The following is an 18,514-nucleotide window of genomic DNA, read 5'->3' as shown; positions in this document are numbered from 1 at the left end:
TGGGCTCTGCCAACGTGCAGGTTAACTACAACGGCCAGACCCATACGCTACCTCTGCTTGTTGTGAAGGGCACAGGATCAAGCCTTCTAGGGAGAAACTGGTTTTCTCCACTAGGCGTGATGATATGCGGCAAACATCAAAACGCCGATGCGCTAAGCCGTCTGCCACTAGACGCAACTGTTGACGAACCATTTCCACCAGGAGACGTTCTGATGTTCGAAGCACTGCCAGAACCTCCGCTTACAGCAGGCACAGTTGCAGCATCTACGCAGAAGTGCGCAGCTCTCCGGCTCGTTTACACAGCTGTTCAACAAGGCAACGTGCATAAACTCAAAGGGGACAACTTCGACGCTTACCGCAGGCGAGCTACAGAGTTGAGCACCCATCGCGGCTGCATCATATTTGGGTCCCGAGTTGTGATGCCGAGAGAACTACGCGCACAAGCTATGTCTCTCATCCACGCCGGACATCGGGGCATCGTTGCAATGAAAAAGTGTGCCAGAAGCTACATGTGGTGGCCTGGCATTGACAACGACATCGAAACAGTGGTGCGAGAATGCAAGCCTTGCCAGAGCAGCCGGAGCGCCCCGCCGAAAGCTCCTGTCCCAGAATGGGAAAAGCCAGACACACCATGGCACACACTGCACATTGATTTTGCAGGACCAATTGAGGGCTGCACTTTCCTTGTGGTCGTAGATGCCTACACAAAGTGGCTTGAGATAAGGCAAATGGGACAGACGACTTCGGCAGCAGTCATTGACAACCTCCGATCACTATTTGCAACGTTCGGCCTGCCGCGCAAGGTAGTGTCGGACAACGGAACACCGTTTGTGTCTGCGGAGATCCTCAAGTTTTATCGCGACAACGGGATCTCATCAGTTACATCGGCCCCCTACCACCCAGCGACAAACGGACAAGCCGAGCGCTACGTAGCCGAGCTAAAACGCGCCCTTGAAAGAGGTCAGACAGGCTCGCTGCAGCGCCGCCTTGCGCGCTTTCTCTTCAAGCAGCACACGACGGTTCAGAGCACAACAGGCGAGACCCCCTCGAAAATGATGTTCGAGCGTGAAATGCGAACCCAGCTCACAGCCATCCTCCCCGAGCCAAAGGCAGAGACGTTCCGGGAAGAAAAAGCAATTCCGCGCTGCGGCACGCTTAATGAGGGGCAGCGCGTCCTCGCCCGACAGTTTCTGAAAAAGCCACGCTGGGAGGAAGCTACAATTGTCAGACGCATAGGCCTGCGCTCTTGGCACGTCAACATACATGGCACAGTAGCACGCCGACATCTCAACCAGCTGCGTAGATTTACGACGCCGTCTGAGAGCTGTCCGCCAGCGGAGAGAACACGTGCACCATCTTCCCACATAGCCTGGCACCTCTTCCCGGAAGAAGAGACTTCGCCCAGGACAGACCTAGGAGACACAGCGAACAACAGCCAGCCTACAAGTGTTTCTCCCCCGAGCGCACAAAGCCAGCGCGCCTCCACGCGTGAGCGCCGACCCCCTGCACGATACTAGGCAACTTTCTAAGGGGGAAGGAAGTGTTGTGTCCCCTTATTGCTTTTGTGTGTGTGCGCCCCCTCCTAACGACCACTCGCATTCCCCTCCTAACGACAGTTCGCATCCTCCTCCTAACGACCACGCGCATCCCCTCCTAACGACCGCTTGCCCCTCGTCGCACGCTGTCGCCGGATGCCCCCCCACGGTGCGCCCCCGCACCCTCCTCCTGTTCTGGGAAGCCACTCCCTGCCGTGGACGCTTCTCCACTCCCTCCTTTCTTCGGGCGGCCAGTTCGGCTCCTGCCTCGGTCGACGCTGGTCGCACCCTCTTCAGCTTTAAATAAACGAAGTTTTAAAGTACCGTGTGCGTCTTTCGCTGCATTCAACACAGCGACCGGACACGACATATATATATATATATATATATATATATATATATATATATATATATATATATATATATATATATATATATATATATATATATATATATATATATATATATATATGGTTTGGTTTATGGGGTTTAACGTCACAAAGCGACTAAGGCTATGAGAGACGCCGTAGTGGAGGGCTCCGGAGATTTCGACCACCTGGGGTTCTTTAACGTGCACGGACATCGCACAGTACACGGGCCTCTAGAATTTCTCCTCCAAAGAAATTCTAGCCGCCGCTGCCGGGATCGAACCGGGATATATATATATATATATATATATATATATATATATATATATATATATATATATATATATATATATATATATACCAGGTGTCCCAGCTGAATGTAACCAAGCTTTTAAAAAACACGGGGTGTCCTAGCCGTCTGAAACCAAATGAGGGTTGTTTAGAGTCGCGTGACCTAGTCTGCAGTATGTTTTTCGTTCTTCAAGGTTGACTAATTAGTCAAGCTTAATTAACTAACTTTTTAATTATTGACTTGAGGAACAAAGTATCAATGGAAAAGTTGTAGATCGCTTTGAGAAACAGCTTACTGAGACATTTGTAGCAAAGTAATGTTTACGTAAAGTAGTTTTTTAACCCGACTTTAACCATAACCAGCAGAATAAGAAAAAGCTTCCACATGACAACTCTGTCACTTCAACGTCCCAAGACGCGTATTAAAGAATAAAATCCGTTTTTTCTGAACTCCTCTCTTCGATGAGACTTTGGGTGCACGTTGTGGCAGAGAAGTGAGCGAGCAGCTGGTCACGTGACAACTTTATTTTAAGGCCAATAAATGAAGCTACGTAAATCGTAACTAGAGGGAAACAGCACTACTAGCGGTTTTTCGAGGTGATATAAAACTTTTGCATTGACACTTTCTTCCTGATGTCAATAATGAAAAAGTTCGCTAATTAAGCTTAACTAATTCATTAACTTGGAAGGATGAAAAAAATTCTCAAGACTAGGCCACGCGACTATGAACAGCCCTGAGTTGGTTTCACTGGACTAGGACACTTCGCCTTTTTGAAAAGTATGGTTACATTTAGCTGGGACACCCGGTATATATATATATATATATATATATATATATATATATATATATATACCGGGTGTTTCAGCAAATACTTTCACAAATTCCTGCATGCATTGGGTTGAATATAGCAAATAAATAGGTGTAGGGATCGCGCTCTTTTGCCCGGCGGACACAATATTCCGGAAAACCCCTCTAATTATCCGAGTAATCAGCAGGTACCCAATATTAACTTTTTTAATTATCGTAGCTGGGTGGTTAGTGCCAGTTGGGAGTTTGATGCAGTGATTAAAATGGTCGTATCACTTTTTGAAACAAAGAAAAATTTAATATCTATAGACCTGCAGTGCAAAGAAATCGGACACTTTATCCTCACGCGACCAAAACTAAGCGCACAAGAAGCGCCGGAAGTATGGCGTAAGCGAAGAGTCTGCTGGTGAGGTGTCGTAATGAGTGCAGCGCCCACTCTCCTCGCTAGAAATGCTCGGCGCTCAGCTTAGTCCGCGGCCGGCGTTATCTACTACTTCGTGGCTGGAGTAAATGAAATTATAGTCGTTGTGAATTATGGGAACGTTGATTTTGAGAATGATAATGGGCGCATCTACAGGCGTTTTTTTTTTGTGCGAGCGCCACTTCAGGCATGGCAGCCCGACGGGCTCGTTTTTATGCGTCATCATGAATTGGTTTTCTCAATAGGTTGACCATATGTTTTTTACAAGCGCTGCGCATCACGAACCACCTCCAAAAACGAAAAGCTTTGTCAGCGCGGCAAGGGGAGCTTGCGGTGCAGTGGCTGTGTGCTGTAGGGCACTTGTTCTTGCAATTGCTGTGACGTGTGTTACCTTCAGTTTCCCAATATAGAGCAGTCGTTTGCATTTCAGGTGCTTGTTTGGAGGTGCGCGTGTGACAAGGCCATTGCACTGCCAGTGTCTTAAGTCACTGGAATGTGTGGAAGTGCCGCCTACCCTATAGAAAAATCTCATATGAATTCATATGTGTCTCGTATCATTCCATATGTGTTACATACGAGCTATATGTGTCAGATATGTGTCTCGTATGAACTCGTATGCAGCCCATATGAGTTATATGTGTCAGTATATGTGCCTCATATGAACTCGTATGCAGCCCATATGAGTTATATGTGTCAGTATATGTGCCTCATATGAACTCGTATGCAGCCCATATGAGTTATATGTGTCAGTATATGTGCCTCATATGAACACATATAGGCTTCATACGAGTTCATATGTGCCACATATGTGCCTCGTATGGACTCATATGGGCATCATATGAGCCATATGTGTCGACAAATGCGCCTCGTATCAGCACATATGCTTCATACGAGTTCATATGTGTCACGTACGAGCTCATACGCGTCACAAATGTCACAGGTGAACGCATGTGCTGCATATATAGCAGTTCACGCGCTACGGAAATGTGACTTGTATGCACTTATTACATATGTGGCATACCTCAACTGACACGCGACACTCGTGCATACACAAGAGCTCCGATATGCGTCGTATGAGCTTACATCAATCTCGTGCGAAACAGATAGCCGCTGATAAGTGCCTCTTATAGAGTGGGCCTTGCTGTTTGAAACACGCGGAAAAGAAGGGATGAACAAGCGATTAACAAGTGCCCAACCAACGAATAAAAAAAACTCCTGGCATGTTTCAAATATTTTTCTCCCTGATTCTCTGCTTGTGCCCTCTTGTTGTAAACAGCGCCTATCCAAGCAGTATGACGTTAGGCGTTTCCAATGTGCTTGGACAAACGTTCAGCTAGAGGGCAAATATTGCCTTCTGGGCTTAGTTGAGCTGTTGAGCGAATAACGCTAGGTATTTTCATGCAAGAGCTCCGACTGTAGTTAACAATAGGTGCGCAATGAGAGTACTACGATGAATGGTGCAGGCGCTGTGAAAATTAAGATATATACAAATATCAGATCTTGCAGTGCTTATCACAGAGCACATCAAGATTCACAATATCAGTGGAAGTGCAATCGGCTGTAGTTGAGCTCCTTAAACCTTACAAATAAACATTTGACCTCGCACCTAACCGTCGAATTCTAAAGTAGTGGGAAGCATAGCGTGTCTTGTCATGCAAATATAACGCACACGTTTTCCATGCCAGCCGTGGTGTAGGGGTTAGTGTAGTGATCTGTAGATCTCTAGGTCAGTGGTTCAAATCCGCTCCCCAGCGTAGTTTTTTTTTCGCGTCCGAATTTTTTTTTTACTTTCTTTAGTTCACTAACTTCAATAGAAGCTATTTTATTGTTAATTACATTATAATTCCACCCCAGCCCTTCCCTTTCCTTTCCCAATAATTGTAAACCAGACACATATGACACATATCACACATATGACACATATCACACATATGGCACATATCACACATATGACACATATTCCATAATCTCGTATGAACCAAACACATATGACACATATATATGAGATTTTTCGATAGGGTAGTATTAAAACGTCACGCCACTTTGTGTGAGTTGTGGGAATGGCTTTTCCAGCGCCACCCAACCCCTCACGAGAGGAAAGCGGCAATTAAGTGCCATAGAAGTTACGTATACAAGAGAATTTGGTAATCTAAAGATTCACGTCGAAAGAGTGATAGGGCTTGTGAGAAACACATTTACAATACTGAGGAGGTGCTGTCAGAAGTGTTGAGGACGTCTAAAAGTGGAGAATGCGCAGTTGAGAGTATTCTGTTGTGTGCTGCGCCCTCACGAACTTGTGCAACTCTGTAGTTCCTATGACTAGTTCACATAGATGTTAGTGAGACTGTGGTAGGGCATAGGGTTCTAACGTCAGGAAGCTGCACTTGGCGTAAGAAGGACATTGTAGTGAAGTACGTCAGAATAATTCTTGAACATAGAATTATTTTTACCATGCACCGAGACGGACAGCACACCAGTGTTGTAGTGCTAAAGCTCTAATTAAAACGGTCAAGCCCAACCAAGAATCATGTATGAGGCCTCGGAGTAACTCTGGCAGGCTCTGGATAGTTCAGCAGAGCATCACGCAAGCTGCAGCCAATGGGAGGAGGCTTGGGTATGTTCTAAGGAGCGTCGCACCAGCTCTAGCAAATGGGCGTTTAAAGTGGGGCATTTTGTTACCTTGTCTCATTCTCTCTGCGTATTCATGTCTCACTGTAGATTTATCTTGTGATTTTTTCCTATCAAAACAAATGGTGTATTTTGATTCATTTTTGAAATATATCTTTTTCGTATGTGGTGTGCATTGTTGTGATGTCGTATGCGCGTATTTATTTTTCCCCTTCGCAACCCTGCCACGTAATGGTCTCCTGGGCCCCTCGAAGCTGCATACCCAGCTTCTAGCCCAAGAGAACATCCATCACTTCTTGTATAATATTGAATGAATGAATATATTCATTAATTATTTAGGTTCTTTAAAAGAGTCATGGTTTCCATTCATATTACTCCGTGAAATATCATAACATATTAAGCAAGTACATGCTACAAGTACATGCAGGCGCCTCTTTATGCACAAAGGCAAGTGCCCTTGAACTTCTGCAGTGTGCTTGAAGAGCTGTTATGCTCTGCTATGCTGACATGTTATGCTGACTAGGAACACAACTCGTTTCAACTTGAATATGAGCAAAACCGGTCTAGACAAAGAAATTACTTGACTGGAGCAACATAACGACTTGTCAACCACTAAAAAAAGTTAGGGCGCTCCATGGGCACAGGCCAGGTACATTTTTATCGCAAACCACACGCAGACGCATCCTGCGCTACAGCGCGCGCACACAACACATGTTACACTGCACACAAAAAACATGCCACAGTGCACACACTCCACCAGCCATAGTGCACAGACAACAGATGCTACAGTAAACGCTGTAGCACATGCGCAATACGCAACATTGCGCACACTACAGCGCACACAGAAATTATTGCACTTTCAGCTCTTGATGCTTCTAACGCCACTTGTAACTAAGGGTGCACACCTGTGTCCTGGCGCATTCTGTAAAGCTCTGTAGGTATTGTCGCTACACTGCAGTTCTGTATGTCATTTTAGAAGAACATAAATCATTGCACATTTTGTTTTATACTTCTCTTGCAATGCTGCTGCTTCATGAATTTTCTCTAGGTTTATCCGCTCGAGTAAACTTGTGTCCCACTAGCTACAACAGGATTACAGCGAGAAAAAATTCTTTAGTCTTGCTTAATACATTTTTCATAGAAGGATGATTTCGATGAATTCTTTCAATTCTTATTTCACCCAGGTTCCAAACAACAAATTTAAAAAATTTTACATTCCATGAAATCATCTGGCATTGAACCTGATAATAGAATGCCACCAACTTCTAATACAAGCCTGCCATCTTACTTTATCACGTGGCTAGTTTTGCTCTTGTGCAACTCGCCAAGACGAGTGTCTCGTACACTGTATGGACACTTAACTCCAAATGTCCCTTTCTGCAACAGTAACATTCAATGAGCATATTTGGTGTAGCCCCAAACCAAGGTTCATCTTTGGTGGCTAACCCAACTTCACTGAACATGGTGTTAACATGAGCTTCGCTGATTAAAGTCTTGAAGTGTGCCTGAGCTGCTGCCTCAATTTCCCGGATGTACTTAACAGCCGGCGTGTTTAGTTTGTTGCTTGGATAACAAATAGTCTTAATTAGACTCACAGATGGATTTTAAATATCTGTGAAGTACACAGACTTCAGATTAGACGCAGTTATGCGCCCCGGCTCTGTACATGAACCATCTCTGGGTGCTCGATTGCTTTCGCGTGCGTTGTTCAGTGGACAAGGTCTCTGCCTCACTGATCTCAATTTTTACACCTTTGCACATCTGCACAAGGCGCTGTTTGTCCTTTCTCGAGGCAGCTGAGCTGTAAAGCTCAAGTAACTGCGATCCACTGCATTGAGCAGTTTCAGAGGTGCACAGATCACTGTACTTTGGATTCGTAGCACAAACAGCAGGGCGAAGGCCACTGGCAGTGATTCTGTCGAAAAAAGAGTTCCGTTACTCATGTGTTGGAGGAGGAGCTTTTTTTCTTGGCTTGCAACATGCAGCACTTGCTACTCCAGGGATGATTTACGGCGGCTCATTTCTGGTGATGAAAAGCTCATCGCCGAGATTGACAACGTCGCCATATTACCGTGGTGAGCTGGCAGACAACGCTTGCTGCTTTCAGTAAAGGACGTTTACTAGTGTATTAACGGCCAATTTCTAAATAAAGCAATAGGAGAGCTGTGCGCGAGCACGCCTAACCTAGCCAGCCCAGCCATACACGCGCAATAACCGAACACGACACGGCAATCAACGTTGATCAGCAGCCATGGTGTAAGAGGCGCGACAGAGAGATTTTGAGAGTGATTGACGTCAGTCAAAACTATCACTTAATTATTTCAATGTGTTTAACGAGTGGCTCATTCACCCATCCACTTTCAACAAAGTTCTAAGTCTCAAGTGCCTTCTTGTTTTTGATTTGCTCTCTTTTTAGATAGCTGGCTCTGGTGAGAAGAAAGTGGTATATGCCCGAAAAATCAAGCTCGGGCCAATGTGATGATCCCTTTACTCAGTCAGGCGCAGTAAGCAGCATTTGGTCGACACTGCACCTTGCTACCTTTGAATCGTAGCTATCATCGCCGGCCAGGGATGACGCGTAGTCTTGCTTCCCAGTCCATTTTGTAGGGGACGCCGCCATCATGGACACACACAGGGCAAGTCAGTTGCAATTGTCACAAGTAATTCAAACGCGCACAAAGTGACGTACGCGCACAAAACGTGCACAAAACGTGACGTACGCGCACAAAACGCGCACAAAGTGACGCATATGACGTAGGGGTGCGATTACAATGCGCGGAGCACAAAGAAAGCGCGCTTAACGTACAGTCTCTGCCAACAGTAACCCGGCGCAGGTGGGTTGTTTCTTAGCCGCATAGCGAAGCACTCATGTCTGCCCTTAAGCTCGGATTCGGAGTAAAGAAAGGTGAGACCTGGTCCTTACATTATGGCACCGTTCGGTCTTTAGGGCTGCTGTTCCGTTATACGTTTGAGAAGCAAGAACCTGTTGCTCGGTTACTTTTGGCAAAGGGGCTACATTTGCGACTGCTAAAACAACAAAAAACGGCCACTCCAGTGCTACCCGCCCTGGAAGATGTACGTGTGGTGATCTATGACCACCTCCATCAGCAACACCCGGACCCTCGCATCGCGCAAGGAGAGCGCATTGATGTCGTCGGCGCGCGCTCATTGTCGCGCCTCCAGCGCGCGATGATCATCGGAGTACACGTCGGCTGCGTGTGGCCCTGGGAAAGACGCGTTCGCCACGTAGTACTTTCGGCGAGCGACGCGAGTGGCGACTGGGGCGCAGTGGAGACATTGGAGCCCATGCTCCTTCTCTTTACCGCTTCCGTAGTGCCGCGTCGCGAGATACTCGCGGCCTACAGGGCGCTGGGAATCATCCCGGACAGTCTCGAAGCTCTCTTGTGGCCGTGCGACAGTGCGCGCACCCGAGACAAAACAATGGTGAGCCTCTGTGCGTTCATCGAGCAGGCGGGCTTGACTTCCCGCTTGCTCTTCGCCATGTAGTGCACGCGTGACACGAACGCTCCGTGGGTGCTACCTCGGACGGTATACGCGGCCGGGCGCCCCACCCCGGGCGCTAGTGCAGTGTGCCGCGCGCGCGATTAGTCCGAGACAGGGCGCTACGTGCGCGCGGCTATGTACATTCAGCTTACTCTTTTTGTGAGTGATTGTGCGCCGAGGGCGCTCGCGCGCACTTCTTTTCGGACAGTGTTTGGACATTTGCAATCGAGCGGCACGAACTTGATTACTTTTGTGTTTTTTAATTAGTATATCAAGCTCTCCCCTGTCCTTTCCTCCTATGGCTCCCCTCTATACTTCTCCTCACTATCCTCTCCCTTTCCCTTTCTTATCCGCCGTCTGCAGCTCTTGTGCTTAAGATATTACGTAGCATTTCCCGCGGCCAGCGACGCTCTTTTGCTTCAGCTTTTTTTTCTTTTTTTTAAATAAACCATTACCTCCACAACACCACCAAAACTTAGTACTCGCGGAAGTGCGAACAGGGTACACGCGGTCAACTGACATAATTTATCCATCCACAAGAGGCAGCGAAAACCGTCGAGACGGTCAGCGTTGCTTGGAGGTGCGGCCTACTGCACTCGGAGGTCTGCAACAATATGTCGCGCGTCGGCTTCCACCGCGGGCAGTGACGTCACGTGAATACACGCTATATTTGTCGCTCTTTAATCAGGTTCAGCAGTAGTGGAACCACAGCTAATATGTTATCTGACAATCCAATGTGCGCATCATTTTGTTTTCGCATGGAACTTTAGCCTCGTATGACACAATCTTACACGAACTACGTACGCCGTGCCTCACTGGAGCAGGTGATCGGCTTTGAACTGTGAAGCTTTTTATTATCTCTACCTTAGCCTGGATAAAATTGATGGTATGACAGGGCACACTGAAGTACAATTAGCCGCGATAACACATTGCAAGTAGAAAAGAGTGCGAGCCACAAAGCCGTTTGGTTGTCTTGCGCTTACACTCAGTTCTTTCGGCCCTAAAACTTACGTAATAATACGTAAACATCACCGCAGTCCACACTGAACACCTGCTTTAGGGGAACGTGGCGTACGAACACTACGCTAGCGCACACTTTCCGAAACTGCGGGCACGATACCTGCTCGGCTTAAGTGCGCAGCGAAGCTCCGTGCGAGCTTCTTTGCGCAACTGTTCACAACCAATGCTAACTTACTAAAAGTAACCTGAACATAACGCACGGTTGAATTTGTACCGAATTCTTGCTAAGCTACATTTGGAAATGGAATCGCAGTACCCCTTGCATTCTTCAATCCATGCAAGAACGGAGTATAGGCGGTGTGATGACAGGTTAAGTGTAGTGTCGTTATTCCTAAAGGCCGAAAACCATATGTGAGCTGGTTGGTAATAATGGTTGGTTGGTTGGTTTATGGGGTTTAACGTCCCAAAGCGACTAAGGCTATGAGAGACGCCGTAGTGGAGGGCTCCGGAAATTTCGACCACCTGGGGTTCTTTAACGTGCACTGACATCGCACAGTACACGGGCCTCTAGAATTTCTCCTCCAAAGAAATTCAACCGCCGCAGCCGGGATCGAACCCACGTCTTTCGGGTCAGCAGCCGATGGTTGGTAATAATATTAATAGGCTAGGGTGGGTGAAGGGGGAGAAGTGTTCAACAGGTTGGCGGCGGGCCCTCGGGCCGCTCTAGATGACCGGGCACGTTTGGGCCGTGGCGACCTTCGAGACCCCGCCCATGATGCGAAGCTGCAGCTCCGCCTGTGAGCTGCGCAGTGCAGCCTCCATCGCTGCTGTGGATCCAAACCTTAGAAGAGATGTTTCGGTTTGTTTGGGCAAGTCTGATACGTGCGGTTGAAATCCACTGTGGTGCTTGAGCATGACTTACAGTTTGGAGATTTGTCCCCTCCGTGAACGAGGGAGAGGAAGAAAGGCGATGGCGTGGTGGCGGTTTGTAATCGTCGCCATACCGGCCGTTCTGTTTTGGGCAGGGAAAGGTGAAGAGGTGGGTAGATTTTGCGGGGGTTTAAATAATGCATAGTGATGTCGTGATAGCTGAAGAGGGTGGTCCCTCGCATTTCGGAACGAGGGCAAGCCGTCCACTGCCCGGTTGATGAGAGCTCGGGCTTGCTCGTGGGCGGCCGTGTTGCCCGGGTGTGCGCAGTGTGCTGGAACCCAGAGGAGGGTTAAACGCAGTTCACAATGGAATATCAGCCGCCACGGTTGCTCAGTGGCTATGGTGCTCGACTGCTGACCCGAAAGACGCGGGTTCAATCCTGGCCCCGGCGGTCGGAATTCAATTTAGGCGGAATTCTAGAGGCCTGTCCACTGTGCGATGTCAGTGCACGTTAAACTACCCCAGGTGGCCGACATTTTCGGAGCCCTTCACTAACGCCTCGCCCATAGCCTGTGTTGCTTTGCGACGTTAACCTCCAATAGACCAATACAACAAATAATAAAATATCAGAATTCCGCTGCACTTTAGGGAGTTCCGTCACCCTCCGCACCGCATACTTCTCTGCATATTGACGCACTGCTACGCACTCTCCGCACTTGAAAAAGATAAGATTTCCTATTTCTTCAAGCAGTTTTCCTTTCCGTCTCCGCTAAGAGAGGGAATTTCGATGAGGGACATATTTCATCTTAAGAGCACTAATAGTTTCTTCGCCAAATGAACAGCTTTTCTATAGTTACAACGTACTAACCAATTCTATGGGGACAGGGTGGGTCTATACTCGTCTCATGTATTTTAGCTGATGTTTTAGAACTTTCTTTTCGGATCTACCAGGGTTAAAGCTGATACAATTGCACTATTGTAATTAGCTTTCGTATTTCCCTAGAATTATTGCTTAATAGACCTCTTGTTTTTGTTTAGGTTCCTTTTTTTACTCTACACTCCTGATTTTCAGGCCGAAGTAGGCAATAAGTATCATGTAAAACGAATTCACGGCCTCAGTTTGTATTATTCTAGTTGTCCCTTGTATATTATAGATACCGGGAAAAATAATTTTTCTAGCTATTTTTGATGACCGAAGATTTTTGTGACCGACGGCGCATTTTGTCCCCACGGTGTTCTGCGGCATCGCAATAAAACTTTAGCCTGCAATCATTTGTGCTCGCATGAGTTAGTTATCTTCCAGCCGACCTGCGCAACGTGCCCTACATCGCGAAGTGCAGTTTTTCAACAAGAGCAGCTGGCGAGAACGGAACGCTGCAAGCTCTATTCGGCCTTAGTTTTCATGCACAGGTTGTACTTGTGTGCAGCGCATTCTTTTACACCAGCAGAAAAAAAAATAAAAATTGGCAGAAGAATACGCTTATGAGTAATGACATTTTTGAGAGCAGCTGCTGCAGTACTCCGACCATAGACAGCCGCAGATCGAAAACGCAGTGCCCAACCGAGGCAGATTTGGGATTCCGGACCCCCTCCTCCGCTCCACCTAGTACTTGTAAGGATCGGTCCTTTACGGGCTGATCCAAACATACCTCCTGTCCCTTCCTAATAAGCGTTTTCACCACCACTCGCCTTCCTTATACCGCTCGTGTTTGCTATCGTCATGCTTCCGTCTTCCGCTGCGCTCCGAGTTTCCCTTCTTTCATACTCCCATTTGCTTGTTCGTTCTATCATTTACACCAAGGCTCACGGTGACGCTGCTCAAACCACAAACGGGAGGGTGCTCAAATGTTGCACTCTAGAACAAAGCCCGAAAAGTTGTATAAACTGAACTTTAAGACACCAAATACGTTCGAAAAGCACAGAGATTTCCTGACGGCTGATCACCGGTGATCTCCAGTGGACGCTGCCAACCGAGTCTCACAGGGGATGACATCTCAAGTGAAACACAGCACCCCCCCCCCCCATCCAAAAAGAAAAAAATTACCTGAATAAAAAAAGTCCAGTACATTGCTACGAAGTGAACAGAAATGCGTGCAGGAGAAATGCATTCGAGGCAAGGGATCTATAGAGAATAAAAGAAGAAATCGAGAGAGAAAGGAACGGACGTTGAGGTTAAGCACTTACATGGCTCTCACTGATTTTTATTTTATTTTTTTAGCCATTGGCAAGACACTTACGATGGCATATTATAATCGCAAAAATAAGCAACTTGCATAGAGACAAACTTAACACCCTGTTGAAAAACACGCGAAGATATTCTTGTTGATTAAAAGTGGACATGACATGGGGCTGAATCACGCGTCCCTCCGCGATGAAATACAGACGCACTGGAACCTTAGAGCGCAGGCAGCAAGCAAAATGTGGGTGCACATTTCGCTCTGATGCTCGAGTGGTGATAGAATACAGGGAGCGGCAAACGAGACGACGGTTTTGAGCCTCCTGTGACGAGAACATTGTTAGAAATCAGCGCAGGCAAAGAACTGTGGATTAACTGGTGTGGCTTGAGGAGATTTTTGTTTTAAGCACCTGTAAAAATGCAGCACTAATGAATGTGTAGTATTCGGCTCAGCTGCACTCAATAAGATATTTAGACAGGGATCGATAACACACTTATGGGAATCTGTCTGAGGAAATAAATTATGTCCCCCAAAGGTAATAATTAATTCCGCGGCAATATTTTCTGGCAAAGCAGCGGGGAATAGGGAGCCGAAACAGGCCCTCTCTTCCTAGGCAGCGGCATAGAGTCCCCGCTCACAGTTATATTTTTCACAAAAATAATGTTCTCGCGCGACATGGAGTATCCGCGGTAGAACAAAAACCACTGTAGAAGAGGACGAGGCTGACGACGCGGGAAGATAGTTCGCTTGGCTGCTTGCTCCGGTTGCCCTAGTCCACCCAGCATGCATCTCTAAATAAACCCCATCCATCCGTAACAATATTAAGTGGAGGTCGGCTGGGTACGCCGTTTTGGATGCTCTGGTCCTTCGTCGCAGCAGAAGCTTAGCTATTTTGCCACCCTTCCGGCAGGAAGTAAGCGGTATGCCCACTCAGGAAGTTCAGACCGAATTTCCTGCAGCACTGAGTGCTTGGCGGTCACAGCGTGAACCTCGCACGTTTATCGGTGAATCCAAGGATGATCTTGAAGACTGACTCACGAATTATAAACAGTGGTCAAGTACAACCGCTAGAACCCGACTGCTGAGCGGAGTAATGTCGCCTTGTTTCTCGCCTGGACAGCCCTTCTGTGGTTTAAAAACCATGAGGACAGCTTGACCACTTGTAATCGGTTTGTGGACTAAATTTTCCGGTGCTTCGGCCATAATAGGGGCAAGAAGAAATGAGCTGAGCAGACAATGGCACAAAGAGCTGAGATCCCGGGCAAGGAGTGAAAGAAATATATCGAAGAATTGCAACAAATATGTCAATAAGATAAAGTCAGCAATAAAATTCCAATACGGAAAGGTGTCAGGCAGGGAGACACGACCTCGCCAATGCTCTTCACTGCCTGCTTACAGGAGGTATTCCGGGGACTGGAATGGGAAGAGTTGGGGATAAGAGTTAATGGAGAATACCTGAGTAATTTGCAATTCTCTGATGACATTGCCTTGCTAAGCCACTCAGGACAAGAACTGCAAAGCATGATCAATCAGCTAGATAGGCAGAGTAGAACGGTGGGGCTAAGAATTAACATGCAGAAAACAAAAGTAATGTTCAATAGCCTTGCAAGGGAGCAGCAGTTCGCAATTGGTAGCGAGGTGCTAGAAGTAGTAAGAGAATATGTCTACTTAGGGCAGGTAGTGACCGCAGATCCGGATCATGAGAGGGAAATAACTAGAAGAATAAGAATGGGGTGGAGCGCGTATGGCAGGTTCTCTCAGGTCATAAATGGTAGCTTACCAATATCCATGAAGAGAAAAGTATATAACAGCTTTATCCTACCGGTACTCACCTATGGGGCAGAAACGTGGAGGCTAACAAAGAGGGTTCAGCTTAAGTTAAGAACAACGCAGCGAGCTATGGAAAGGAAAATGATAGGTGTAACGTTAAGAGATCGGAAGAGGGTGGAGTGGGTGAGGGAACAAACGCGGGTTAATGACATCCTAGTTGAAATCAAGAGGAAGAAGTGGGCTTGGGCAGGGCATGTAATGCGAAGGCAAGATAACCGCTGGTCCTTAAGGGTAACGGAGTGGATTCCAAGAGAAAGCAAACGTAGCAGGGGACGGCAGAAAGTTAGGTGGGCGGATGAGATTAAGAAGTTTGCGGGGATACAGTGGCGGCAACTAGCAAAGAACAGGGTTAATTGGAGCGACATGGGAGAGGCCTTTGCCCTGCAGTGGATGTAGTCAGGCTGATGATGATGATGATGATGTCAATAAGAATATGACTGACGAAGACAAGGTGGTCCACCTTCTAAAAAGGATTGCCGAAGATGCTTACAGCTTTCTCATCAGCGAAGAAAATCTTGCCTCTGCGTAAGACGCGATGCAGCATTGTCGTGCATTTCAAGCACTCAAGTGCCTCAGCGCCTCAGCGGTTCGGCGCATCGTGTATGAGAAGCTGACCTCTCAGCAGCAAGGTGTCGCTCAGGATCACACGTGCCACCTGTGCTCCCTGCTTCGGCCACATATAGAGCAACCCATTACCTGGCATCGACACACCTACGATGAGTCACGGAACCGTTACGACGCAGTATATAGGGCCCTCTTGCTGAATCTCGACCTTAACCTGGCCAATACATACAAGGTGACCTACCTGAGTCCATGTCACCTGAAACACTTTGACGCGTATATGCAGGATATTATCTGTCGACTCCTACGAGAACGGAGATGCGCGGTCTGTTACACTTGCGGCCGCAGCGGGCATATCTCCCGCTGTAGACCACGCCGTCGAACTGGGCATCCTTCCGAAAAGCGCCATTCCCGGTTCCGAGATGGCGCACCGTCGCGGACGCCTGCTTGTCTTCGCCAGGCACCTTCTTCCCGTTCCGACGTGGTGAGTCTCCCGCTTCCGAGCGTAGCGTCACAAAGCTCCCACTGGGACCCGGCCGTTCTTCTTCCCCCCTTCGCGGTCCTCTCCGCCGCCACAGGGGAACTGGCTGGTGCGACCGACTGAGGTAAGGTCGCCGGGCGGTCAACTTCACCGATACCTCTTCCCATTCTCATGCTGAAGAACAAAATGGCTGCCTGTGTGAGCAATGCTAAAACTGTTGCTTTGATAGACACTGGTGTCGCTGTGTATGTGATCGCACTTTTATTTAAGCATAGTCTTACGGAGAAAGCTGTTACGTAGGATCGAGCTACAACTTTTTGCAGCGTTGGGGGTGAAACTTTACTACCTGCAGGTCGTTGCTCTGCCTCTCTAGCAATGTGTGGAAAACGTTTCAGGACAGAATTTATTGCGTTAGAACTTGCTACCCAAGACGTTATCCTGGGCATTGACTTTTTGCGCGAATGTGGAAGCTACACTAGACATAGGAGCCAGCAAAATTTTTGTGCGATGACACATGCTGTCTGAGTTAGCCGATGATTCGCCCCTAAGATGCGACGGATTGCTTTGGTCACAAAAGACATGATCCTCACAGCTCAGACCGCAGCTCTCGTCCCCGTGCAATGTTCAGGAATTCGATTAGGGCGTTGCCAGACCGTAATTAAAACGGAGATACCCAATGCATAGAAGATAAACGTGTTGGTCTCACTTCGCCATTATGGAAGCAGCGGACGGTTGGAAGCACGTGTGGGTCGTGAATATTTCTGCACAACCAGTGCGTCTGGCTTTAAGCTGCCGAAACTTTGGTCGACTATATTAATTATACTGTCTAGGCCGCTTGTGAATGTCCCCGAAACACACCCGAGATGCCGGACTATTATGCTATGCTACAATAGATGATTAACAAGCCGGTCGCTTGTACTGAGCGGCGTGCATTGCAGGACATTCTGGCCCATCATGCCCAGGTGTCACTTTGCCCGTACCGGATCTACTTTCTTCTTGCTAGTGTCAATCACGAAACATAAAATTAATACAGGGAGTGCCAGTCCCATACACCAGAAATCGTATTGATTCTCTGCGGCCGAGCGCAAAAAAAATCATTTCTGGTCAGGTACAAGATATTCTGCAGAAAGGAGTCACTTGAGATCATTGCAGCCGGTGGGCCCCGCCCGTAATAGTAGTAAGGAAGAAAGACCATTCATGGCGATTTTGCGTCGATTATGTTTGCTTCAGTGCGATCACAGCGAAGTACGTGTACCCATTACAGCGCATTGATGACGTTGCTGACTGTATGCGCTTGGTGTCACACTCTTCGTCCGTGGATGTCCGATCTGGGTATTGGCGAATATTGATGGATCCATCAGACCGAGAGAAAACCGCCTTCATCACTCCCGACGACCTGTTCGAATTTGATGTAGTGTCGTTCGGCTTGTGTAATGCACCTGCGATGTTCGAGTTTTTCATGCATACAATGTTTCGTGGATCAAAATGGGACATCTTCATTTGGTATTTGGATGACGTCGTAATCTTTGTCCACACGTTTCAAGAGCACAATGAACGGCTCGGTATCTTTCTCAACTGTATCAGTAAGGCTGGACTGATGTTAAATTCTAAGAAGTTCCACTTCGGCGAGCCGTAGACTATCGTTCTGGGATTCCTCCTGGGCAAGGACGGAATCAGGCCCGATTCGCAAAACCTTGCCGTAGTTAGGGATTTTCAAAAACCTCAAGCACTAAAACCCTGTCGGAGTTTCCTTGGAGTGCTGTCACTTTTTCGCTGCTTTATTCTCGGTGGTGCCCACCTTGCACGCCCCTTCACTTCTCTTCTGCACAGGGACTGGCCGTTCGCGTGTGCCCCCGAATATGTTTTTGTCTTTCATCAGCTGAAATTCGCTCTGACCTCGGCACCCCTTTTGCGCCACGTTGATCCTACCGCTGCCAGATATCCACACTGATGGACATGGCGTCGGCCTTGGGGCGGCGATTTTTCAAATTCACACTGCCGCCGAACACATTCTTGCGTATGCCAGTGGCACACTGAGGAATTCCGAGAGCAACTGCACTGTAACTGAAATGGAATGTT

The 18,514-nt window shown here is 47.6% G+C and overlaps 1 protein-coding gene across 1 annotated transcript in view; it reads left to right on the top strand.

Moving 5' to 3' along the window:
• The window catches only part of LOC149344261 (uncharacterized), a 38,241-nt gene extending 21,799 nt beyond the window's left edge, over window positions 1–16,442 (top strand). The window contains exon 4 of the mRNA XM_089547193.1: window positions 16,241–16,442. Within this exon, the coding sequence (XP_089403319.1) occupies window positions 16,241–16,442 (202 nt within the window). The remainder of the gene's footprint in view (window positions 1–16,240) is intronic.
• The last annotated feature ends 2,072 nt before the right edge of the window (window positions 16,443–18,514 follow it).

This window comes from Amblyomma mixtum, chromosome 5, assembly GCF_055824585.1.
Source record: "Amblyomma mixtum isolate Tamu chromosome 5, ASM5582458v1, whole genome shotgun sequence".
NCBI classification, from domain to species: Eukaryota; Metazoa; Arthropoda; class Arachnida; order Ixodida; family Ixodidae; genus Amblyomma; species Amblyomma mixtum.
The sequence above is the reverse complement of the archived record's forward strand: the minus strand, read 5'-3'. Positions and strand labels throughout refer to the sequence as shown.